The sequence below is a fragment of the Crocodylus siamensis genome, chromosome 15 (genome assembly GCF_052110815.1).
Source record: "Crocodylus siamensis isolate JL-2025a chromosome 15, ASM5211081v1, whole genome shotgun sequence".
Lineage (NCBI taxonomy): Eukaryota > Metazoa > Chordata > Crocodylia > Crocodylidae > Crocodylus > Crocodylus siamensis.
Window position 1 is genome coordinate 41761927 of NC_143409.1, and position 27649 is coordinate 41789575.

The 27649-nt window shown below is 48.4% G+C and overlaps 1 protein-coding gene across 1 annotated transcript in view; it reads right to left on the reverse strand.

Moving 5' to 3' along the window:
- CCDC33 (coiled-coil domain containing 33) overlaps positions 1-27649 on the reverse strand; it is a 213635-nt gene that overhangs the window by 59243 nt on the left and 126743 nt on the right. Inside the window, exon 13 of the mRNA XM_090029238.1 lies at positions 18082-18207. Within this exon, the coding sequence (XP_089885364.1) occupies positions 18082-18207 (126 nt within the window). The remainder of the gene's footprint in view (positions 1-18081; positions 18208-27649) is intronic.

Genomic DNA, 27649 nt, shown 5'->3' on the forward strand with positions numbered 1-27649 from the left:
ATTTGTGTTTTAGGTCCCATCTTCACAGCAGTCTCTATGTCCCACAGTATTATTTTCCAGTAGGCATGGACTGACTGCTAAACCAGAAGCAGCAGAACCATATTTATACAGTACTTCGGGTGGGTTAGCACTGTGGAGAGACAGGGCCAATTAGCCATGTCCCCCCTCCCCCCCGGGCTAATTAGGTCAGCTATGGCTATACTGTGTCTGGGTTAGGAAGTAACTCCCATGGAGGTGTGAGGCATGCTTGAGTGGCACAGTACCTCTACCGTTTAGATATTGCCCTAGAGGCAAATACATTAAAAAGGAATGAGGCCTTTTTAAGTAACCACCTGAAAGAGAACAACCTATCTGACTTCCTGATAGCTAGTCCCTCTCAGTAGATTTAGGAAAAAGGCAGTGTCTTAAATACAGGTAGATCCTGTAGCCTGAAAATGCACAGACTGAGTGGGGCAGTCTTCCCTTTCATGTAGTTCAATATTCCTCATCTCCTGTCATTCCTTTCCGCTCCCCTGGTCCAAGATCTCTCCTAAACAGAGCTGTGCAAATAAGTGATTTTCTGGTTCACTGGAAGTCCTGAATAACCAAAGGGGGAAAAATATTTGTCCCTATTGATCCCAAATGAGCAGTTCTGGTGAAATGAAAAATCAGAAAAAAATCACTTGGGGGTGAAACCGCCTCCCCCACCCCCATACTGTTCTGCTCAAGACAAAACATTTTTTTCTTTTCTTTGTATTTTGGAGTTCTTTTTAAAACCCGTTCTTAATAAAAGGGAAGCACATTTGGGCAAAAAAATAAGTTAATCAAAAGAGGAGAACCATTTTGGTATGAAAACTTCAAATAAATCATTTCACCAGGTTGAATTATTTTTAGGAGCTTATTTTCTTTTTACCAAAAAAAAAAAAATTGACACACACACATCAAAAGTTTCAATTGATCCCAAAAGTTTTGGTGAAAAAAAATATTTTAGTCAGGAAATGCTACCCAGCTCTGGGCCATCGTCACTGTGCCCAGCCTTGGGATTCAGGGTAGCATCTTTACTACAAAACTTTGCTGCTATGGCTGGGTTGAGTAGATCAGGACAGGCAGTGTGGCAGCTCAGGGCTCCCCTGCTATGTGACTGCATGCATGCTAGGGCATGCAGTCTCAGATCAGCACCACCCAAAATAGCTGCTGTGTAGACACTCATGGTTACATGCCTAGGTCAGCCTGGCCCTAGAAGGTCTCTCCAGTTGCTTGGCAGGCTAGATCTCAGTTCTAGGGAAGCAAACCAATGAAGCACACACAGGTTGCAATGTATTATAAATCCAATGTCTATTTTAAGTCCATGATTTTTTGTATCCGGTAGATTTATGAAGTGAAGTTCGTAGGCTCATCCATGAAAGGTGCTTTGGATGATTTAGTTGGTCTAATAAAAAATATCACAAAGAACCTTGCCAGCCTATGTCCTTAGGCTAACATGGCTACAACCAACACCCCCTTCCCAAGGAAAAACAGTCCATTAAAGGGAAAGAAAACTTTGACGACTGTACTTTCATGGGACCTGGGATCTGGGTCTGATGTGTTGTAGACACAGTGGGGACTGGGCCAGCCACAAGCTGGCAGGTTTAATAAAGCTGTGTTTACTGATACACTGCAAAGGGCTTCCTGTGTGCAGGTCTTGACCAGGGCAAGATGCAAAGGTGGATCCAGATCCAGCTTTGCAGGAGAGCTGGGATCTAGGGAGCCATCTTCTGATCCTCTCCCTCCTACCCAGACACATGTCCACACTCAGAGGAACTGTGCTTTCCCAGGAAACATTGGCCAGAACAAATCAAATCAAATCCAGATAGTTTACTATTTCCATTTCCTGAGCTCAGCTTCACTCCTAGGTTCTGATGGGTAGAAGAGCTAGCACACATTGGGTAGGCTGTCCATGGAGCATTGGCCTGTATACCCCTGGGAAGACCTGCATTCATGACATTTCCAGCCTCAACTCCACAGACACGCCATAAGCCACTAACAAACGTTTGTGCTTTTGAGCACCATCCCTGCGAACCCAGGGGGTTCATCCATCACCTGTGTGCCGGCTTATGGCTGACAATACCTCAAGGGAAGACGAGGCTCAGAGTCCCTTTTCTCCTCTTTTTGAGGGCCAGTCAGGCTGGACGAAGTAAAGGCAGTACACAGGGCTTGCTCAACTAGGATGGGCTATGCCCAGTCCTGGTGCCACTGCCTGTCTCCTAATAGGTGACTCTAGCAGGACCCATGCAGCTCCACAACGCCCTGCCTTGGAGCCCTAGACGGCATTCTGGCAGAGTCAGCAAAAATGCCTCTGCGAACTGCAGTTTCTGCTTTACTGCACCTTCAAAAGCCAGCGCCCAGCTCTGCATGTATGAGAACCTAGATATGTTCCCCTCTCAACTTCTCCTTGGTAATTCTAGAGCAACAATTGCTGCGCTATAGGGAGTGGAAATGTCTCCTTCTTTCGTTACTTTTCGAAATTGGGAACCTGAGTTTTACTTTGAGGACTCCACCTCTGAGACATGCTATTGTTGGCCACTAGATGGTACTGTGACCGCTGCAGACAAGAGGCATCATCCAGCATCCTTGCTAAGCTATGGAACGCACGTGGCCTTGATGCCCTGTCCCCGGTACCAGCATGCTAGTTCTGACTGCGCCAGCCCCAAAGAGACCTGGGGAGCAGTGCTGCCCCAAAGGGGTGTCAGGCCTCATTATGGTCTGTCACACAGCCCATATGGCAGGAGCGCTTTTCCTGCTAATAGCGACTGCAAGTCTTTACATGGTGCAACTACACAGCATGGAAGTGACTGGGTTCCTAGCTGCAATGAGATACACAGAATCAGCTTAGTTTAATTCCCGGTGTCTGCATTTAGGACCTGACCCTGAACTCTGTGCATGCCCCATATCTCCCACAGTTGTCCCATAACACCAGCCAGGAGTGCTCCATACTTTTGGGCCAAGGCTTGTCTCCCAGATGATCAAATGCATGGGAAGGAAACAGTAGTGGGGAAGAAATACCACTGGGGGAAATGGATGGTGGTTGTTTGATTTATACTTCCCCCCACATCCCTGCAAGGTGCACCTTGGTTGGTAAAGCCACGAACCGTCAGCTCAGAATAACCAGGGGAACAGAACAAAGAAATTTGAGGCTGGAGGAGAAAATTCTTTAAAAATAAAAAAAACTACAGCAGTTGGAAGGGGCTAGAAAAACTCTACTGAATTTTTAAACATGGCTGTCTAAATTATTCATCTCCTGGTATGAGAGCTCCTGAGCCTGTCACAAATCTATTCAGTGAGGAGGCCCAGAGACGGACAGATTTGACAGAACGGATTTCCCCCTCCCACCCACCAGTATTACAACGGGACGGAGCACCGCCAGCAGAGCCAACGCCGTTTGTTTCCCCCAACGGGCGCCTTGTCAGGATCCTTCGATTAAGTCAGGCAGCGGGGGACGTTCTCTGGGATGGAATTTCAAATGATAACCTCAGGCCCTGATCTTGCCATACCCCTATGCTATGGGAGCGCACTGTTTGGGCCCACAGCATTGTTTTTAATCAGGGTGACAACGGGGCTATTCTGGCCCAGTCCACAACTGATGGACAATGATGGATTTCTACTAGCTGAGGCAGCCGTATAATGAGGAGGGGGCAACTCAGGCACAAGCCATGGGTACCAATTTTAAAGGGGTGCAAAAATGGCAGCAGAAGCTGCCTCCAACCCAGCCACCATAGCTGCCACTGCCCAAGGAAGAGAAACTGCTTGGTAAGCCTCTGAGCTGAGGGTCTGCTCACCACAGTGTATTTTACCCATGGGTTTTCTCTGTGTGTGCATGTGTGTGTGTGTGTACTGCTTCATGGGCAAATCTGGTATCTTTTATTAGACCAACTCAAAAAGTTGGAAAGAATTTTTTCCAACTATCTGAATTGGTCTAATAAAAGATACCAGATTTACCCAAGAAACCTTGTCTACCTATGTCTTTAGATGAACACGGCTACAATCTATATACCGCTTCCATATTTGTCTTATTCCTGTCTCCTCTCCCCACCTTCTAATATGCATCTAAATAAAGCAATAATCCTAACCAGGTTTCTAAACCTGCCATTGAGTCATCTGTGCTCATGGGAGTTGTTCCTACCTGCACCTCCTGCTCAGGTCTGAATGGGTAAATGTTCACTGCTATGATCAGGTGCGTGTTTCTCTATGACAGCCCCGTTTTCAGGTCCCCTTGATTCAAACACCCTTTGACAGCTGGGTTGTCAACGGGACTGTAGATGCTCCTATATTATCTTATATACATTCTGTTCTATTATCAGGGTGTCAGTCCTGATTCTTGGCACTGTCAGGAAACTGTTTATATTGAGACACACAGGGGTGTTTAAAAGGAAGAGCTGTAGGTAGTTAAAATGACAAACCCAGCAAGTGTGCCTAGGGACCTAGAAACCTCTTGAAAGCCCTTATGTTATAATTGAAGCGGAGTGAAAATAATTTTCACTTCAGGTGAAAAAAAAAGGAGAGAGAATCAAGTTTTCACAGGTTTGAAACATACTGTTACCCATCACTTTTCTGTGCAATGGTGGGGAGGGGGAGGAAAGGGAGAGGAACAAAAATAGATACTGTCACTTAGAAAAAGCCCAGAAACCCATGGGTTTGGCCTCAGGGCCAACTCATGCTGTTTGAAGGAAGGCACAATGTTTTTGCAAAAATGGTGACATTTCCCCCACCACACTGAATTTGCAAAATAAATTCCAGATACAAAGCAAAGCCAGGCTGTCAATCCCACTCCCGACAGACTACATTGTAGCTGTTTCCCTTCTTCTTTCCATTTATTTACAGAGGGAGTGGTGGCTGCTGCAAAACTAGATGGATTGTATTTTGCTCCAGGCATTTGCTTTTCAAAAAAATAAAAAGCAAAGCCATGGATAAAAATACACGGAACAGACTGCGAGCCCTGAATGGATCGAATTTACAATTGCACAGCCGTGCTAAGGCTTGATGCAAACAAGTCACGCACTTTTGATAGGAGACATCATTTCAGAGCAGGATGCGGGGGGGAAAATTGTCTGCTGGTGTAAAAGGTTGTAGCTCCTTTGTCCTCAGTAGAGTTATTTAGTTCAATGAGGGATCTGGCTTTGGCATTCTCCTTGCAGATCTGCATGGGCTCATTAGCTGATGAAGTGGACCAAAATGGCAGAGGGAAATGATGAACAAGACTGACTGACCAAGGGTAAAACATAACGTGTACATTGAGGTGGTGTAATTCACCCTGGGCGCATCTACATGAGATGTTTACTGTGGAGTTGCCTATTTAGTTCCCCAGTAAAGTCTCAGTGTCTACACATGTGGCTCTATTAGGCTGCAGTAAATTAATAAACACTACCATAGGTTAGTACTTATTAACACGAATGTACTCCAACACATGTGCAGAGGCTGACAGAGCTGGCTGGGGCACAAGGGTGCTTCAGGGTGGGGGCTGCCTGCTGGCTAGCCCCACACTATGCCCCAGCCAGCCCCTCCACATCATATTGAGCTGGGTCAGAGCAACCCTGGGCTGGCAGACTGGCCCCCGCCCAAGCCTCCTACCAGCCGTGGTTGCTCTGACCTGGCTCAATGTGCTTTAGTTCCACCCGCACATATAAACGTGGCAGCTGGGAGCAATAAACACCGGCACAATATACTATCATAGAAAATTAGGGTTAGAAGGGACTTCAGGAGGTCATCAGGCTCCGGAGCGGTGAGAGATGAGTGGGTGAAAGCTCGCTGTGCCCCCACTCCCCCGAAGCCCCCCAGACACCCCCTCAGCAGCCACAGAGCCCCCTGCCGACCCCCAGCACAGCCGGAGGTAAGTGGGCTCGTGGTGGGAAGGGGTTTACTCCTTGCTCCCTGGGAGGAGGTGGCTGTGTGGATCCGGGCCGGGTCAAGCCCCCGCCCAGGCCCCTACTTAGCCCAGCCCCCCAGGGAGCCCCGCGACCGGAGCCGCGTGAACAGGCTGCGTAAACAAGTGCTTGAGTTAGTGCAAAGTTCGTGCAGGGGAGGGCGTGGGAGGGCACGAGACCCTGCCTGCGAACCCCCCAGAGTAGTCAGCCCCAGCCGTAGCCAGCCTATCAGAGGCATGACACGGATGGGCATGCGCCACAACCCGAGGGTCCCCTCGGGCTTTGCGGCCCCCCCATTGGGCACCTCAGAGACAGCCACCCAGACGGAGCCCATGGTCCCGGGCTCCACACAGACAGAGCCCCTGGCTCTTGGCTGCGGGGGCTGCCTGTCCCTTTTTCAGGCTCTGGGGCCCGGAAGCATGGCCACCTCCCCTTGCGGGGTCTGCTCCCTACTGGGGTCTCTGGCGCGCCAGCTGGAGGAGCTCCAGGCCACAGTCCAGAGACTGCGTGCCATCAGGGGCTGCGAGCAGGAGATAGACTCCTACTGCCAGGCCCTTCTCCCCCGGGAGCCGCAGGGTAGACCACCGTCTCCCTCCAGGACTAAGGAGGACTCTGGGACCTCCTGCTCTGCCCAGTCAGGGGCATGGACCAAGGTGGTCAAGGGCCCCAAGGCCCGCCGCACCAAGGCCCCTCCCTTGCCGGAGCTCAGCAACAGGTTCGCACCTCTTGCAGCCCCAGCAGAGCCTGCTCAGTTGCTGGCTCCTGCAAGCAACCCAGGCTCAACCACAGCTACTGGCCCCATTCTCCCCAAGACAAAATGAAAGGTGTTTGTTGTGGGAGACTCCATCCTGCAGGGCACTGAGGGGGCAATCTGCCACCCCAAACCCTTAGCCCGGGAAGTCTGCTGCTTCCCGGGGGCCCGCATCCAAGACATTGCAGAGAGGATCCCGCAGCTCCTCCGGCCCACAGACCACTACCCCATGCTCCTTATTCATGTGGGCACCAATGACACGGCTCGGAGCACCCCCAGCCAGGTCATGAGGCGCTACAGGGAGTTGGGAGTGGGGCTTAGGGGTCTGGGAGCTCAGGTGGTGTTTTCGTCGATCCTCCCCGTCTCGGGTATGGGCTGAGGAGGGAGAGGAGGATCCATGCGGTGAACCAAAGACTGCGGAGCTGGTGTCACCAGGAAGGCTTTGGCTTCCATGACCACAGCCCACTCTTTGGCGAGAGAGGCAGCAAGCTGCTGGGAAGAGATGGCCTCCACCTCTCCCCCCTGGGGAGGAGGCTCTTCTCAGCCAGGCTGGCTGACCTGCTCCACCGGGCTTTAAACTAAGCCCACTGGGGGATGGGGGAACTACCACCACTGCTGGCCCGCTGAGCAACCCTTGCAAAAGCCAGCAGACCAAGGCACCTAAGGGAGCCCACCCCTGCCCCAGCCCTGGCACAATCTGTGGGCAAGGCAAGAGCCCCCAAGGGGACACTTGCCTGCCTGTACACTAATGCCAGGAGCCTGGGCAACAAGCAGGACAAGCTTGTCCTCCTGCTCAGTGCTAAGAATTATGACGTCATTGGGATAACGGAGACCTGGGGGGACTCCACCCATGACTGGACCACGGGTATAGAGAGCTATACCCTGTACAGGAGGGATCGTGTTGACAAAAAGGGCGGGGGTGTAGCTCTCTATGTGAAGGAAAGCTACATGTCCCTGCAAGCTGATGTTGGCGACCGGCATGGACAGCTAGAGACCCTCTGGGTAAAAATTCGTGGGGAATACGGCACAGGGGACACAACGGTGGGAGTCTACTACAGACCTCCCACTCAAAGTCCTGAGCTTGACCAGGAGTTCGCCCGGGAACTGACTGAGGCCGCTTGCTCCAGGACCTTGGTTGTCATGGGTGACTTCAATTACCCGGACATCTCGTGGGAAGATCACTCAGCTAAATCCGAGCAGTCGCAAAGCTTTCTGTCATGTGTGGATGACCTCTACCTGACTCAAGAAGTCTATGGGCCAACGAGAGGCAAAGCACTGCTCGACCTGGTACTGGCTACAGGGGACAACCTAATCAGCGACCTAGTGATCGATGGGAAGCTGGGTGACAGTGACCACGAGCTGATCACCTTCACCATCTGCCGTAAAGCTGGCAAGTCAGTCAGCAACACAGAAGTCCTTGACTTCAGAAAAGCCGACTTTGACAAGCTCAAGAGGCTAGTCGGTCAGGCCCTCAGGGACCATGACCCCAGGGAGATGGGAGTTCAAGAAGAGTGGTTGCTTCTCAAGAAAGTGATCCTCAGTGCACAAGCTAAATCTATTCCAACACGGAGGAAAGGCAGCAAGAAGGCACAGCATCCCTCCTGGCTCTCCAGGGACCTAGCGGACCTCTTGCGGCTAAAAAGGAAAGCCTACAGAGGATGGAGGACGGGATTCACCTCCAAGGAGGATTATTCTGCACTGGTCCGTTCCTGCAGGGAACAAACCAGGAAAGCCAAGGCTGCAACTGAACTCCAACTAGCTTTGAGCATCAAGGACAATAAAAAGTCCTTTTTCAGATATGTGGGGAGCCAGAGGAAAAGCAAGGGAAATGTTGGACCCCTGCTAAACCAGATGGGGCAACTGACAGGTGACGCCCAGGAAAAAGCCAACCTATTAAATAGGTACTTTGCGTCAGTCTTTCATCAGTCCCATGGGATGCCCATGCCTGCTATGGGACAGGGAGATCCGGGTGATGGGGATCCCCTACCCTCCATAAATGCTGACCTCGTGAAGGAACATCTTGAGAAGCTGGATACCTTCAAGTCAGCCGGCCCTGACAATCTGCACCCCAGGGTACTCAAGGAGCTGGCGAGTGTCATAGCCCAGCCCCTGGCACGGATCTTTGAAAACTCCTGGCGCTCTGGTGTAGTGCCCGAAGACTGGAAGAAGGCCAATGTGGTGCCGATCTTCAAGAAAGGGAGGAGAGTGGATCCGGCTAACTACAGGCCCATTAGCCTGACTTCTATCCCAGGGAAGATCCTAGAAAAGTTTATTAAGGAGGCCATCCTTGATGGACTGGCCCAGGCTAACATCCTAAGGGACAGCCAGCACGGGTTTGTTGCGGGTAGGTCTTGTTTGACCAATCTCATTTCCTTCTACGACCAGGTGACCTATCACCTGGACAAGGGAGAAGAGATTGATGTCCTGTATCTTGACTTCAAAAAAGCTTTTGATCTGGTATCCCATGATCACCTCTTGGCCAAACTGCCCAGTTGTGCCCTTGGCTCCACCATGATCTGCTGGCTGGGAAATTGGCTCTGTGGATAGACCCAGAGGGTAGTAATTGATGGAAGTCACTCATCGTGGTGCCCTGTGACCAGTGGGGTCCCTCAACACTCTGTCCTTGGACCCATACTGTTCAACATCTTCATTAATTATGTGGACATTGGAGTCAAGAGTGGACTGGCCAAGTTCGCCGATGACACCAAACTTTGGGGCAAAGCATCCATGCCAGAAGATAGGCGGGTGATCCAGGCTGACCTGGACAAGCTCAGCAAATGGGCAGACGAGAACCTGATGGTGTTTAACACCGAAAAATGCAAGGTTCTCCACCTTGGGAGGAAAAACCTGCAGCTTCCTTATAGGCTCGGCAGTGCTACGTTGGATAGCACTACAGAAGAAAAAGACTTGGGCGTCATCATTGACCACAAGATGAACATGAGCCTGCAATGCGATGCTGCGGCTAGTAAAGCGACCAAAATGCTGGCGTGCATCCATAGATGCTTCTCGAGCAAATCCCAGGATGTCATTCTCCCCCTGTACTCGGCCTTGGTGAGGCCGCAGCTGGAGTACTGCGTCCAGTTTTGGGCTCCACAATTCAAAAAGGATGTGGAGAAGCTTGAGAGAGTCCAGAGGAGAGCCACGCGCATGAGGTCAGGAAAACAGATCTTATGATGACAGGCTGAGAGACATGGGGCTTTTCAGCCTGGAAAAGCGCAGGCTCAGGGGTGATCTGATGGCCACCTATAAGTTTATCGGGGTGACCACCAGGATGTGGGGGAACGTTTGTTCATCAGAGTGCCCTAAGGGATGGCTAGGTCGAATGGTCATAAAGTCCTGCAAGACTGTTTCAGGCTGGACATAAGGAAGAACTTCTTTACTGTCCGAGCCCCCAAGGTCTGGAACAGTCTGCCAGCGGAGGTGGTTCAAGCACCTACATTGAACACCTTCAAGAGTAAATTGGATGCTTATCTTGCTGGGATCCTATGACCCCAGCTGACTTCCTGCCCTTTGGGCAGGGGGCTGGACTCGATGATCTCCCGAGGTCCCTTCCAGCCCTGATGTCTATGAAATCTATGAAATCTAGTCCAAGCCCCTGATCAAAGCAGGACCATCCCCAACTAGATCATTCCAGCAGGGCTTTGTTGAGCTGGGCCTTAAAAACCTCCAAGGATGGAGGTGCCACCACCTCTCTAGGTATGCTCCAGAGTTTATTGCATTGTATTAATTGCATGTGTAGATGCACCCACAGATGTACAAAAACATTTTAAGCTACACTGCTATGAACCTGTTGTTTGCCCAGGCCCTCTCAGTTTCCTTCCTTAAACAGATTTGAGATCCTTAGACAGAAGGGTCTGTCCTTGGGGAAGGGCATGATCTCCTGCCTGATGATAGTCTTTCCATGACTGCAATGAACTTTGGGTTGGGGCCTACATCTAGTTGAACATGGAAGCTGCTGCCAGTCAGGGCTCTGGCTGGCTCTGAGTGTGGAGGCCCCGTGGCTACAATAGGGGAACACCGTAGGTCATAAAAGGACTGCAGTGGGGGAATTTGTTCGGTTGCATCCTGTCACCATGCAGGACAATGCAATTAACACCCTCACCTTGGTCTGTACCTTTGCTCTTGCTCCCTCCTGCTGCCCCATTGGGGCTTGGACTTTGCCTGCTCTACCATTCTTCCTCCCTTCACATCCTTCTCCACTTTGAAACAGCCTCTTTTCCCATCCTAGAGCAGTTTTAGCCTTAGCCAGGACAGCCGAACACCCAGGGAGCCTGGTGGGAGAGCCTATTCTCACTAGATCACAAGCCCAACCTCAGAGATGTAGAGAAGCATCTACTATTGCCCTGAACTCTGATCCCTCTCCCCGCTAGCAACACATTTGGTGCTGGAATGATCAGTGAAATGCACTTACATCGACTTAGTTAGGGCAGCAATATCCACCTACTGAGTTATTGTGTTTTTTATTATGTATTTCTATTAGGTTATGTATACAACCGTGATTGCTGTAACAAAAGGTGAAAGCCATAAAGCTGAATAGAATGGCAGGAATAGAAATGGCTTGAAGAAAAATAGCTCTTTCCAAACCTTTTTCTTTTTTTAAATTGTCAGCTTTGTTCCTGCTTTCCATGAGAATTGCAAGTGGGAAGAGAAAGAAAATATGAATGTTTTAAAGTCTGAATTCAGTCAGTTGATAATTTAGGAGTTTTGATCGAGTGCAGGGAAGTAGATTTACTTAGCGATGCATTTATGTCATCAGGAAATCTGCACACATCTATGTAGTAACACAGCATGTGCATGTGTGCACAACGTGCGAGACAGGTGCACAAACCTACACAAAATCAGTGCCTAAATTGTACTAGGCACACCGACATCATATACACACACAAGCACACGCAGTATATACCACACACGCACAAACTAAGAGGGGACACCAAAATGGCATGTATACTGAAGCAACACACATGTACTGGGCATACACACAGACACAAGACACAAGCTGTCTACTAAGCACACATTCTATGGTAGATATGCATGCTGTCATGGCACACAGACACTACAGGAGACAGAGGCAGAGGCTCAGTGGTGACCATACACACATCGAGATGCATGCATACACACCAATATCATCATGTTCTTCTCCTCCTGCCCATCCCTTTCATCTTTTGCCTTTTAGCTCTTCCTTCCTTAGCCAGATGTGGAGAACAGTGCATGTGTGTAATTAGCATGATTGTGGACACAGGCAAGGAAATTCAGATCAAGCCATCTGCATACACAATGACTCTATTCGCAATTGTGATATTTGCATACATGGATTTGTAAACCTAGCCTTAAGTGATTTTATGATCCTCTGCTTTGCATACATCTAGTGCATTTAAATACAACCTTGTAAACTGTTTCTTCCCTCCACCCCTCAGCTACTTAATAACCATGGTTGAAATTTAATGACATGTTATTTTTTTAAACCAGATGGAGACAGTATGCAAAGCATTACTACAGCAAGGGGTGGTTTTATTCATCCAGTGGCACAATTTATCAATACAAAAGGCTGGAGGAGGAAAGCAGCCTGAGATTTTATGGAGCTGAAAGGTATGTGCGGTAAGGTGCCCTGGGGTCTAAAGCATAATGCAGCAGTAATGGGAAAGAATTTACTAAATGGATTTGGGATTGAACAATTAGATCAAATCTGGGGCATCTACACATTATCAGACCAGGTTTTTAGACAGGTTCTTTTCCCATTTAGGCACCTGAAAATGGTCCATTTTTTCCAAAGCCCTCACTCCCCGACAGCTCCTGCTGTGACACACTTCTGGCCAGTGTCTTTCTATGACCAACATGCTAAATCCATTAGCAAATGTGGCCACTAACACACACTCATCCAGCAGCTGGCTGTGCTGGTGGTGATCCCAGGAGCAGGTGAAATTCAGCTTCCCCAGGGCAGAGGTTTGCAGAGATGTTCAGTAGATGTATTGCATGATGATGTCCTGTGAGTCACTTCCCCTCTCAGCACCCATCACTTTGATCACTTTTCTCCTCATTTACCATCACCCAACCAACCTCCAGCTTCAGTTACTGTCACTCAGCCCATCCCCTCATCATGTGCTGTAACTCAAGTTCCCATCACCCAGAGTACTCCCTACTTGGTCCTGCAGGCTGCTTCTACAGATGCTGTGATGGACTTCCAAAAGGCCTTCAGCAGTGTCCCATACAAGAAGTTACTAAAGATGCTAAACAGTCCTGAGGACCCCAGATGAGGGGTAAAGTATTATCATGGTTCAAAACCTGACAATCAACCACAAAGCAAAGGAAAGGCAGAAAGTTAACAGTGGGAGCCTTGTGATATCATACCAGTTCACATGTTATTATTGTATTTAATTATTTGAAAAGGAGGATGAAGTAGTAACATTTGCACATGGCTCTGAGGGCTTCAGAGAAATCTAAACAGTGCAGATGACTGAGCAATATGCTGGAAAATAAACCTGAGGTTAACAAATTCAAATTAATGCACATTGGGAGGTTAACAAATTCAAATTAATACACATTGGAAAGGAAAGTTTAGTCTTCTCATACACCTTACTGGGGTGCAACAGTTCAGGAGAAGCACCTGGCCATCAAGGTAGGCAGGTCAAAGAAGTCTTTTGCTCATGGCATAGCTGTAGTCAATAAAAAGCTTCCATGATGTTGGGAGGAAGAAGGAACGGGAAAGATAGTAATGGTATGAATATTATAAAGCCATTATTTGCATGAGTGGTGTGGCCTCACTTAGAATATGGTGTGTATCTCTCACCAGCTCATCTCCAAAAGGCTATTGTACATCTTGATGGGTTCACAGAGAAATGTTATGAGACTGGCTGAGGGCCTGGAAAAACTGTTGGATGAAGAGATTGAAAAGTTTGGGACTGTTACCTGGCAAAGGAGAGAGGATGTGACAGAAGCGAGTAAAATGCAGAGTGATGCCACGAAAACCAGGGACTTTGGTTCTTTCTGGCTTGTAAGACAAGAGCAAGGGAACAGTCTGTGAGAACTAGAGGGTGGGAAATACAAAACAGATCAAAGGAAAAACTTTTTCGTGTGATCAGATTGTGGAACTCATTGCAACAGGAGGGCACTGAGGCCAAGCAAATGATTGGGATTCAAAAAGAAATCAGATGCTTAGGTGAATAATAAGGCTATAAAGAACTCGTGTTTGAAGGTGTATTCAGTCTCAGGTTTGGGGTTTAAGCCAGTCTTGAGCTACTGGAGATCAGGATGAGACCTTATATGGGGATAGCTTATTTCACCCCTCACGCTCTCCTCGGAAATATCCACAGTCTGAGATGGAATTCTCTTGGATAAGAGCTCTCTGATCTGATCCTGTTTGAAAAGTCCTGTCTTTTTATATTTTAACAAATACGACTTGTACACAGGAGCTTTTTCCGCTCCAGGTTTCGCTTTAGCTGCTGATTCAAAAGGCACCAGGCCGTCTGCTTATGCTTTCCTCTGCCACTCAAACCTCCCCAGCAAACGCTGAGAAATGTTTTTCAAAGGTCTAGATCTGTGATGTCTTTTCCTTGTTTTCTGGGGGGCCCTGTGGGTTTGACCCAGTTTCTTTCATTCTGACTAGAGGATGTTTGGCTTCACACTTCACAGAAGAACGGTAAATATTAGAGGAAGGGCAAGTGCCTGAACTGAATATATGTGTGAACAAACCCACATATTGATATTTCGCTTTGCTGTGCCAGTGAATAGAAAAATCCAAGAGTAAACTGAATATAGCTGGGCGGATCTACGTGTGTGCTTTAATGGGAGTTGACCTATTTTAATGCGCATCAAAGTGTCACTGAAAACTGTGCTATTTAGTTAATGCACATTAAAATAAGCTATATGCATTAAGTGTCACTGAAAAGTATGCTCTTTAGTTAATGTACATTTAGACAGGCTAAAGCACATTTTCCTAGTACCTTACAATGTAGACACTCCCACTGATGCATAATGGCCTGGTAGTCCCATGCTAAAAAGAGTCATTAATATGTTCTTCTCATGCTAAGGTTTAATATTTCCTTTCTCTCACCCATTGTACAGCTAGGTCACAAGGGCTGTGGGGTAGGGAATCACTCTCTCTCTATGCATGTGTGCAGCACTTTGCATAATGGGGCCTTGTTCTCGTGAGGGCAAGCTCTGCTGAGCTTGCAAGTGTGAGGTCAATCAAGCTGTCACTAGTCTCCTACCCTTTGCCTTTCTCCAATGTTTTTGGAAATCAGCTGACCTTCGGCACAAGTCCACCAGTGGCAATCCCACAATTCCCTGTTCCTGACTTTAACCTCTTCCATATCCCTTCCTCTCTTCACTGCTCATGATCCCAGAAGAAGAGACAGGTAAGGAGTCCACAGGCCTTCCCAAGCAAACCTGGGAGATATCTTAGTGCCACACTTGAGATAAGAAGCACAGCTCATACAGCTTTGGTATAGGTTAAAACATACGAAATAAGTGGAGACATATGGCTTAGGATGGATAATCCTAACTACCTCTGTAAACCTGTCCCTACGTACCACAGAGTAGTGGTAATGGTAGACTGATAGAGCCAATTTGGTGGCTTGGCAGAGGCATCTTGAGTCTTGTTGTCTTTGGGACTCAGTGTCACGTCTAGTAGCAGGAGTCAAGAAAGAGATTGGCCGTAGTGGTAGGTAGTAAGAGCGCCCAGAGTGATCAAAATTAAGGGTGAAGCCATTTTTCGAAGGGCTAGAGAAGCTCTTGCCTCAGAGCTTCAACTCATCTCTATCTATTACAGCAGGCATGGGTCAGATCATCTCACATGTCCTGCTTTGAGGTCTTACAACTTTCCATGAACTGGCTGGTCCTGGCTGTTGCTGGAGTCAGGCTAAAAGGATCTGGGGCTGAACCAAATCCGGTGGTGCCTGTGATCCAGGAGTGTCACAGAAAATTGTGCTTAGCTCGCATCTGCAACAACTTCATGACAGAAAGTGTTTAACACCTCGTAGCTCAGTTCCCAGGCTAAGCCGCCTACCCACAGGAACTCTGTATTACTGTTGCACAGTGTAAAAACACCCAAACTAATGGTAAATAAAGAGCTGAGGTCCTTGTTTTCTTCCCTGCAGGAAAGGCCTTGTTAGCAAGCTACAGCTCCTGACAGCTCACCCAGACATTTCAACATTTAAGCAGAGTTTAGCTCCATGGATTATTGATGGGCTGGAGAATATTTAAAAACCAGGCCCAGTGGAGGGCTCTGTGAGGCCATTTTGCCCCTTGTAACTCACCTAATTTATTGAGCTGCAGAGCTCTTAGTCCAACAGGCTTGTTGAGCAGTGGAGGAGATGATGGCAAATTCCCTAGGTAGAGTCAAATTAGGGGCATAACATGGATAGTGTTTTATACCCACACCAGGGTTATTTAAGGGCTCTAAACTTGCCTGTGGGCTTCTGGCACTCAAGGCAGTCAATGCTATCACTCTCTACAACCTGCCCCACAACCAGGCTAATGGGGTGGGGGCTTGGCACTGCCCAAAGGACGGGGGCTGCACAAGCAGGAGCATGCGAGATGAAGCAACCAGTCACCACAGCTCCACAGCACCATCAGCATAAATCCTTGTCCCAGGTCCAGGGAGCAGTGAATAAATTACTGCAAGCGATGATCACTTCACAATCTCTGGGTCACCCACCCTGCCTTCCAGCCACCACTCTGGCAGTCAGTGGCATGTGTTGTGCTATTCTCAGCCCCTTGAGACTTTCATGCTGGACTGCACGCTCAGCCCCACTGCTGCAGGTAGGCACAGCTGTCACCTCTACCTTTATATATTGTTCAGCATTGCACCCAGTCCCCAGCCATAGTCATTGCTTCTGCTACACCTGCTCCAATGGTGGGAGAAAACAATGATCCTAACTTTTCCACCATACTTAGGAGCTGGAGTGCTCTGCAGCTTGCCTATAGATTATGTTTCTCCTGATGCTGAAAGGCATCCACCTCTTGGGAGGAACATGGTAACTTTTTAGGTCTGTCAGGACAGGCATTTAGGATGGGAAGTGAAGAAGAGCACAGCACACTGCTGAATCAGTATCAAAGGTCTGGACCCATGAGGGGATGTTGCCAGGACGTTAACAGTCTAGCTCTTATGAAAAGTGCCTAGAGATTTTTGGTGACCCAAGAGCCCAGGACTTTGGTTTTACATCTCATATTAGGCTTCTACCCTTTCTTTGTTACCTCTGCTTGTCGCCCATCATCTTCGACCATAAGTTCCCTGGGGATCTTCTTGTTGTTGATTTTGTACAGCAGCCAAAATGCTGACCTCCCGGTAGTACCATAACACAAATGATAACTAATGATCACCAGCTGGTCTGGCATTCACATGCCTTCTGACTCTAGGCAAGCTCACCCACATCTTGTATTTTCTAATGCTTCAAGGTCCACCTTTTCATGGACTTTCTCCCTCATCACAGTGAGGGCGTATACGGGCTGGTACTATACCTGTTGATGTACTGCCTTGCCCCCACCAGCCCCATGTATTGTAGATGCCAACCCATGGGGGAAGGCTGGACAGGAATGTCTTGATTGCTGAGGTGCGACTGGTTGGCCAAGGAGTGAAATAAGCTAGATTCCCTTTTTCTCTCTCTATGGAAGGACCACACAGTATTAGCAGTGCCCTTATCACCTGAGACAATGCCAGCCCAAGGAGTGAATTTGCGTCTTTCAGTACTTGTGGTTTACTAAAACACAAGTTACCGAGAGTATTCTTCTTCCACCCAATCCCATTGGACACCAGGAGAAACTTTATCCTTGAGTCTCAGAACCACAAGGCTCAGAGATCTTCCTATCATGGACTCCATCACTGCTGGACTTGAGTTCCCCACTGTATTTAACATATTTATACTCTCAAAACCCTCGTGAGGGAGGACAGTGATACTATCCTCACTGTACAGAAGGTAAACTGAGGAACAGCGACACCCATACACATGACACTAGATTCTGCTGGAGCGCATTAATTTCTGCACTCCAGCAGACTCGATTAATTGAATCTTCTCCAATGTTTTGGATTTCTAGCACATTGGAGCCAGATCCCTGCATGTGTATAGGAGCCCCTAGGTTTCCCCATGTCCTGATTAGGGATAATGTCATTTTCCCACCTTTTAAAAATGCCATGAGATCCTATGAAGAGGGGGATTATGTCAGTGCAAACTATAGCTACCTGTGCTTTCACTGGCGTGGAAGTCATTTATACTTTAGACAGAAAAAGGAAAGGGAGGCAACTGGCTTCCAACTGGATCTCTAGGGAAGAGAAATCACAGTCATTTTTGATCTCCTTAGTGGGCCAGAAGTTCAGACCTCTTTGCATCCAAACTCAAACCATATCTGAGAAGACCTTTTTGGCCAATACAACACCGGTATAATTTCTTTGGTATCCAGATTCCTGTGGGAAACTTGAAAGCCCAGCATGGGCAACAGTAACCAGTAGAAAGAGATTCCTACCTCTTCCAGCTGCATCAGGGAAGCTTGTGTCCAGGGCTCCTTGATGTTCCCAAGCTTCTCCAAGACCGAGGAATTCAGGCTAGGAAGGGTGCTGGTATTGGATGGAGTTAAAAATATATCTGGTCTCTGCAAAGAAAAACAATTCAACTTAGATGGACAAAGCCTGAGATCTTGGATGTATGCAATGCCTTGGAGCTGACTAAACCTAAGGGTTAGATTCTGAATGACCCTGGTCTACACCATATCTGTTTCCTAGAATTTAAGACCTGAGCACCTGATTTTCCATTTGACAAAAGCTCCTAGCTCCCTGCAGCAGTAAGTGAACAATTCTGTACTTAACTTACATGTGCTAGTACTGTGATGGGCACCCAGCAGTGATAATTGTACACACAAATCAGACATGGGATCATAAAAATTAGGCTGTGGAAAGTCTGCTGTTCTCTGTCTTTCCAAGTTGAAAATTGCAGACACCATGGACCTGATTTCAGAGGTGCAGCACCGGCAAGCCCAGCAGGAATCAATGAAAAGTGGCTTGGAAAATCAGGCCTGATGAGGGCTAGACGATGAGAGGGGAGGGAGGGCTCCCGGGGTGCCCAAGGCACAAGACAGCAAAACTTGGGAAGATTTGGGTCTAAATCATGGCTCTGATAGACTTGCACTTCACCTCCGTAGTCATCATTTCTGATTGGTATAATGAGGATAATGCTGTAACAATTGTACTATATTATGGTGGGGTTGCAGCCCCCTAAGAGGCTGAATTCAAAGCAGAGTCATTCTCTATATATCTGAAACCTTCTTTCTTACCAGATCTGTCCCTGGACTTGTTCAACATCCTGCCCCCTCACTTTGATCACAGTATACTTGTGTTACTTTTTCATCCCATCAACCTTGTTGTGGATAGAGTGGTGGGAAAGGGAAACAGCTTCTATTCTGTCTGTTCCATTGTGAGACCAATAGTTTTTGACATATGAGAGACAAGCCTGGGCAGAAAGCAACCCTTTGGATGACTATCATTGTATACTCAATCTAAGAGAAGGAGCAAGAGGGCTGAATTTGTGTGCGACATGTGGCCCCCATCACTGAAACACCTTCTCAACAACAGAGGCTCAGGCAAGTAGGTAGGTATGGCATTGGGAGAAAACCATGGGAATTGGTGATGCGCGAGTGAAGTCTAGCTTGTATTCAGTGGAGAGACGGCCTCTGTACACATACAGCCCTCTTTACCTGCAATATCTAAGCACCTCACAGTCTTAAATGGATCCCCCCATTACCCCTGTGAGCTACATACCACTAACCCCATTCCAGAGATGGAGAACTGAGGCACAGAAAGTTACTTGCTGTGACTACAATGCAACAGGAAATTGAACCTAGGTCTACAAAGTCGTAGGTTATGCCACTAAGTATGGGACCATCCTCCCAGACAATGAGATATAAAGCTTTTGAGGAGAGTGAAGGTGAAAAACCAGGATTTTTCCCTTCTTCTGTATGCTTAGGACTTCCCTCTTCAGACTGGCTGGTAGAGGGAACAACAGGTACCATAGTAGTCTCTGCAGGGAGTTCTGCGGTGGCTCGTCATGAAGGAACCATTTCATCCAACCACTCTGAAGTATCACACTGGTCCCTAATTTTCAGGAATTTGATGGGAATGGATGGGTTCCAGTGGTGATGGCACGGGACTGGGACCAATGCTTCTGCCTCGGTCTCGCATTGGCTGTTTGAGTGCAGGCAAGTCACCTGACATGGTTGCACCTTAGGTTTGCCATCTGTCCAGTGTGGATAGCAATACTACCCTGAGATGCCAGGCAAGGGAGGGCTGTATTTCATAGCAGGAAAGCGTTCTGCTATCCTTCAAAGTGGGGTGGCACAGAAGGGCAGGGAAGAGTAGCAGGATGCTGATGCCCTATCTGTGGTCTGGATCTAAAGCCTTTAGGAGTAAATGAGAAACTTCTGCTTGTCTTCTGCAAGGGATGCATTAAGCCCTGGTTTTCAAAGTGTTTCCTAGGCACTTGTTCAATAATGATCAACCACCCTTTGCCACCCATTCCCATTGGCACTCCTGACGCAACAACCTTTGAGACAGGATCAACATGGCTCAGACAGCTGGAGCCAGGCCAATTGCTCACTCAGCAAGCAGTACCAAGGCCTGAATCAGATGCTAATTTGGGGCAGTAATGTGATTTTTCTTTCCTTTGTTTCCAGCCCCTCAGCTCTGCCTTCCCCTCCCTGACCAGCCTGGGTTTTATAGACTGCTATCTAATCTGATTAGCCAGGGAAGTTGGATATAATGAAATAAACCGTGGTATCCACACAGTCCTTGCTGGAGCCTTGGAAGAGGAGTCATGGTTAGGACAGTCTGTTTCTGTGTACGGAGGTAGGGGCACAGTTGTGACCTGCAGCATATACCGAACTAATTACAAGCTCCATGCTCTCTGCCTGGCTTAATTCTCCTTCCCAAAGACTGCTTTACCTGAGGACTCTGCTCTTTATGGCCTTCAGGGACCCTGCTTGCTGCAGCAAACAGTTCCTCCCAGGCCCTTGGCTCTTCAAGATCACAGGCTGAAGGGTTGCTGAGTGTGACCATAACTTATTTTGCTGACTTAGACCTTAAGGGTCATAACAGTTTCACTGGAATAAACAGCAGCTGTGGTGTCTAAAAGCAGTGGCTTCCTCATAAGGCATCACATTCATAGCTCCTGCAGGCCAAACCCCTTGCTCATAGCAGGGGCCTCCTGTGCCTGTCCATCCCCTCTTCATCAGGACTATTTCATGCTCTTTTACTGAAGGCCTGTCCTTACCAGGCCCTTCAGTCTCCTTCCTGCCAGGGGATCTGTGTGCCTTCTTGCTGCCACAAGCCAATGTGCAATCCAGAGCTGTCCATACATCTCCCTTCCCCCTGCCTTCTATCTGGGAGACAAGTCAGTCAGCCTCTGTCACCCATCTATTGGGAAGGGAGGTCGAGCTGAGATAGGAGTGTTGTTATGTTGGTGCTGATCTATAGACAGTTACAGATGGGCTTGGAAGCTGTAGATTTGCTAAACTGGTGCCATAGGCTCCATATTGGCCTCTCATTTTCTCCCAACGTTATCCCAAATCAGTGAGGTTCTGGCCAAAGACACCAAGACATTCCTGGACATTTTGGAATTGGCTGGATGTGGCGCTCATGTCACCATGTGCCATGCAGAAGACAAAGACCACCACGCTGACTGGAAGGCTGTGGACCAGGATGGCCACTGAGTAGCAGTGCTGGTACACAGGGGCCACAAGTACCTTTGGGCATTCAATCCTGTGGCTTCCTCAGCAATTCAGACCATTGACAATGGTAGGTTCCCCCTCACCAAGACTAGTAGGGCTAAATCCTATCCACCTGTTTTTTACATCCCTAAGGGCTTGTGCTAATGAGGGGCAAAGATATATGGATAACCCTCTTTCACCTTTGGCGTCACTCCTTTGCTGATACAGGACTGATTTCAGGGCTCAGACCTCTGGTTGATATCAGGAGTCTTCACCAGAGGCCCAATAATATGGGAAAAAGGCAGAGAGCTCTTAAATGGGGAAGGATAGACTGCCAAGAGGGAAAGACTGAAGCAGGCAATTCTTTGGTCCAATAAATCTTGTCCCAAAGAGGCATCATTGCCCATGTGCTCTTTATTGGGCATGCACCTTGCAGACGGTTTCCTCATTTAGCTCGGCCCAAGTCATCAGGTGCCTTTAGCTCTCCAAATTGGCATCTGTGATGGGAAGCAGTGAAATGGCCCTCGCTCCATCATGTTCCGTGACTGCGGCCGGCATTGCCTTGTTAGCGCCGTAATGAGGAGCTGTCTCTGAAGGCAACAAAGCGAGGCACGTCTGCAGCCTTTGGCCTGAGTGCCTTTTCTTCCTCTATTCCCTGAAGCTGTCGCTGCTGGCAGGGGAGGAGGGGGACGACATACAGAACAAGGAACTTTCCAAGCTGCTCTGAAGGCGCCCTTGCGACCGTACCAATGGCTGCCTCATTAACGCCATCAGATGCTGTCCTCTGCGCTGATGCATTTCATTAAGCTGAGGGCCTTGACCTCCCCTGGCATCAAAGAAAGGAGGCAGTGTACTGCCAAGTGGAAATGCCTCCCCAACCCCAATCCCTCCACCCACCCTCCCCGGGGGGACGGGATCATGCAAAATGCAACAGTTTATCATGTTCCTTTGCAATTACAAGGCCCCAGCATACAGCTGCTGTCCGCTGTGCTGAAATTACCATGAATCCCATCTCTTTGCCTGCCATCTTCACTGGACAGAGATAAAGAATGCTTGCAAGCAGAAGTGCACATGTTCTTAATTCAATTAGCTCTTCCTTGAATGCTCCCCAGGGAATCGCAGGCGGAAGCTGACAAATTCTCTTTAACAAAGACATTCATTTTTTCCCCCTTCTCTCGCGCCGTCTCTTTGCTCTGCTCTATCCCGCTCATTAGCCATCTAACAAAGCGAGTCCAGCCAAATTTGTTCCCATTCAGGAGCAATTCTATCACTCTTATGTAATTTCCACTGCGATAACTACATTGGTGTGTTGGGGGGGGGCGGGCGGTGTCTAGCACAGCAGCACTGGGATTATGGCAGGTGGAAATCTGAGAGAAGAATGAGGGAGCCCCTGAATCTGTCCCATTCATTCATTCACTGGCATTTCATTTCCTTTGGCAATATTTACTCAGTTAATCTCCCTCACTCTGAACACAGATGGATAAAAAAACCCCAACGCAAGCAGTGATACTACAGATAGACAGACATCGGTTTTCGTTCTCAAAGCTGTCCAGGGGAGGTGGGCATGTATCTTTCATTACAATGAAGGAGAGAAGACCTTAGATTTGTCAAGGGCAAGGAGAGTTGTGCTGCTGACTTCACTGAGGTCAGGATTTCACTCAGCATAAATCCTCTCCACTTGTTTGATAAAACTACCCAGAGAGACTTCTTGGCCTAGAGAAACAAATACAAACTGAAAAAAGATGTTACCCTTCCCATAAGAGGCTTTTCTTTGCCAGATTTTGTATCTTGTGATTAATTAATACTGTCACCCTCCTGCACAGCATTTTGATGCTTGTCACTCAAAAGGAGTTATAGAAGGTGGCTGTTAATTTTGGCTTTGAGATGAAGATATGCACATATCTGATCAGCCTAGAGCCCTTGATATTTGAAAAATCATGAGGCTTGGTTAAAAGGTGTTTACATGGTAGGGCAGGATAAAAAGAATGGAGAGATTTTTTCCCTGCCAATTTCCAATTCAAGGAAGATTCATTTCTTGGATCGTTTTGGAGTAAATCTTCAGCTAGCATAAACTGTCACAGCACAATGGCTCAGTGACAGTTTACATTAGTAGAGGATCTGCCTTTATGTTTTTTTAAATAGCATAAATTAAGGATATCCAGGCAATGAGGTATCCAGCCTGTTGACTTTAATTATCTTGGAAAAAGAAAATATTTCTTCCTCCCCCCTGCTTTTAGTTGTATCACTGTAGAATGGCAAGATCGCTATTATTTACTCACGGCAGTACAGTAGCACTACTGAATAAATACTAAAGCCCCCCCAACTGAGATCACAGTCTTCCTAGGTGGGTTAATATGAGACACACAGTAAGAAGGATGAACTTGTACTCTAAATAGACAGACTGATAAAGGGCGGGGAAATGGAATCAATATTATGTAGGCCTATTCGGAGAACCGCAAAAAGACAGATGTTGTGTCAGAAATGTTCAGCGTTTGTCTAATTCTTCTCCCATGCAAGTCAGTGATAAAACTCCCACTTTTATGCACAGGAATAGCAATGGGCCAATAGCGAGTGCTTTGAAAAATGCCACCTTAAGTGAGTTACCCCAGGTCACAGAGAGAGCCTGTGTCAGGGGCAGGAAATAATTCAACTGAATACATTCAGCATAAGACCACCGTCTTGGATCCAGACAGTCATTTCAAAATAAATGCAAATAGGGTGCTGGATTAGTGAATAAATTCATTACAAAGCAAACAAAATGCTCATTGGCATATTTTCCTTAATAAGATGTATCACAACAGTAAGGATATTAATATTTTCAATGTGCTTTTCTTTTCCAAAAGCCATGTGGGTCATACCTTGGGCTAGGTTCTTGTAAGGTCAATGGGGGGAAGCTCAACAAATACTGTTGACAAACTTAAGGAAGAGCTAGTCGTTTCTTAAGGGTGTCACTATGTCAGGAACTGAACTAATGTTGGTTCAATCAATCCTGAACCAAAGCACTGTACTGGGGTTAAGGTGACTGAGAAAATTTCTGACAGGACAGTTTCCCAACAGAAAATGCTGCTTTAACTATATTAAAACATGTTTTGGGAATATATGAATTTAACTGAATTTTTCCATGAGAAATTACCAAGAGGTTTTGTTTTGATAAGGTCAAAGTGTATCATTTTCGACAGTGCTTTTTTGATCATTGAACTGAACTAAATGTAAAGAAACATTCAAAGATCTCTCTTTTTTTTTTTGCCCTGATTTAGGAAGAAATCAAACGCAAGACTTTCCTGCAGGATTGAAATTTTGTTTCCTGAAATACTTAGAAAACCCTGGTATTTTGTGGAAATGAGGCAGGAGTTTTCTTTCTTGAACACAGTCACCTCTTGAAATTACTATTCCTGTATTCAAACCCTGAGCTGGGCTAGTCTGCCACAATGATGTACGCATAGTCAAGCAATATATAAAGGCAGTTATACCTTGGCCTGTTGTAAGACAGCAGAGAAGCGCTGAAGTCAGTAGAGCTACACTAATTTATGCCAGCAAATCCGGAGCCCCGGTATTTTGTCGAATGCAGATGTTCCTGATTGAACAAACTTGCTGATCTGTAAATTTATAGCTTTCCACATAAAACTGTTCTGAAGAGGCAAGACATAAAAAGGAAGATTTGCTTGGCGAGTCTCTTCTCTCCTGCCATCTGGCTTGAGAGAGTCATTAAATGGTGGCTAGATGCTATTAGATCAGAGAGGGGAATGGGAGAGAGACAGCGCTGAGGGGTAGAATGGAGAGACTCATGAAACTAGCTATCTGACCCCACCATCAGGTCTTTTAAGGGGGCAAATAAAAGATGCTCCATTTCTTACAATAGCCCAAGCTTGTATTTTGGTGTGTGCACCAGTCTGAAGGGAGCCATGCAACTTCACATTTCATAGATATTAGGGGCTGGAAAGGACCTTACAGATCATCCAGTCCAGCCCCCCTGAACTTCTCCAAGAGGGTCTGAAGACAAACTTATTAGCGTTACTTTGTCTCAGCTCATGTCACAAGAGAAAAGGAAGTGAGAGAACCAATACTCAAGCCTTAACTTCATCATCTGCCAGCCGCAGCTCTGGGAAATTAGCTTGGTGCAGTTACAACAGCCATAAAGAGCAGTCAGGATCTGCTCTGCTATAGACAGGGCTTAGGTGATTGGCACACCAATGAGGAAAAGCATCCTCCCCAGTGCCAGGGAAGGATGGTGCACAGGGAAATGGTCAGACAGTCTCTGAGTGAAGTGGTTCATGACTTATACGGGCCCTGCTAATGTAGGATTGGAGTACCTCTCAAATATGAATGCATTTATCCACACAATCCTCCTGATACTATTCCCATTTTAGGGACAAGGAACTAAGAGGCTGGAAGCCAGATCCTATTCCATTTATTAGGCATATACCAGTAAGTGGTGCTTAGATATTTAAGCACTGATGCTGGATCCTGTTCAACCCTGCTTGAGTCCCTGAAAAGCCAATAAAACAAAAGCTGAGTGGGTCCTTCTCTCTGTCTCTGCTTAGCATCACATTTAGATGCTTCACAAAATCAGGGTAGGAAAGAAGGGCTGGAAAGGACCTCATGAGGTCATCTAGTCCAGCCCTCTGCTCAAGGCAGGATTACCCCTCACTAAATCATCCCAGCCAAGGGTTTGTCCAGGGATGGAGATTCCACAACTTCTCTGTCACCTGTTCCAATGCCTGACCACCTTCCTCACCGTCAGAAAAGTCTTCCTCATCTCAATCCTAGATTTTGTCAGCTGCAATTTGAGGCCATCACTCCTGGTCCTGTCCCCTACAGCTGCAGATAAAAGCCCATCTCCATCCTCCCTATAGTCACCCTTTAGGTATTGCAGACTGCTATCAAATCCCCGACCCATCTGCTCCTGTCCAAACTGAACAACCCTAGTTCTTCCAGCCTTTCTTCTTAATTGATGCTCCCCAGGCCTCTAGCTATTTTTGTCATTCTCCACTAGACTCTTTCCCATCTTCCCACAGCCTTCTTGAAGTGTGGGGCCCAAAACTGGACACAGGTAAGGCCTCGCCAGTGCTGAACAGAGCATAAGAAGGTAGAATACGAGTTATTCCAAAGTGACACGCCTGAGGTGAGGTGGAAAACCCGTGTACAGCAGGAAACCGAATCCCAGTCCTTTAAGTCCCATGCTAAGCAGTTGTCCATTGGCTGCAGGAAGAAACTTGTGAAACTTGTCTATAAACTTATGGGAAAAGTGAATGTGACTTGTTATGAAAGGCTGGGCAGGGGCTTCGCTGTTATGAGAGGAAGGATCCCCGGAGAAGGGGAAGTTACTTGGTGCCATTATTTGTTGTTAATTTGGATGAGTTATGTGAGGGGGCCAGGACCCCGCGGGGCCCGGCCCGAGGGAAGAACCCCGGAGATCCGCCCCGTTTCTGGGCCAGGACCCGGAAACCCGGCGGGGAACTTAATGTGTGCCGGAACCTGAACCGCGCCGGCGCGGGACCGGTGCGGGAAGATAAAAAGGAGACGCTTACCCGCAGAGAAGAAGGGAGGCTCCACCTGGAGCCCACTCCAGCAGCGGCGGAGCCACGTGCGGTGAGGCCGGGAGACACGCGGCAGGAGCCGGCGGCAGCGGAGCCAGGAGCCGCAGACCCGCGGACGGTGAGTCGGGGAGCGGTGGAGCCGGGAGCCTCGCGGCGGGGGCCGGCGGCGGCGCGGCCGATACCGGCGGAGCCGGGAGCATCGCGGCGGGGGCCGGCAGCGGAGCAGCCGGCAGAGGCGGAGCCGGGAGCCCCGCAGCAGAGGCCGACCGCAGAGCAACCGGCGGAGACGGAGCCGGGAGCCGCGCGGCAAGAGGCAGCGGCGGCGTCCCGGAGGGCGGCGAGGCCCCACACGACCCTAGAGGGACCAGTGGCGCAGGAAACTGCGGAGACAGCGACGGCCGGAGGCCGCGAGGACCGGAAGGTAACGCAGACCCCGGGGGCCACCGGGAAGGGGGCCACCGACGGGGGAACCCTTCTGCAGCAACTTCGGGACACGTGGTCGTGCAGGACGACCCGTGGGCGGGGAAGGCCGGCTGTGGAAACCCCGCTTGGCGGGAGACATACGTACGGGGGTTGGGATAACCCCAGACCTTAGGAGCCAGCGGCACCAGGGGGACTAGGTGCCGCGGGAACACCGGTGAGGGTCCGGCTGGGGAAGGCCCCCCTTTCCCACCGGACTGGGACTCTATCGAAGGAGCCCCTCACGGAGGCTCAACCCGGAGGACCGGGCGAGGGTGTAGGGGAGGAGGAGCCCTCAGGACCCCTGGACTTTGGAGGTACCGTACCCCACGTGGACCGCC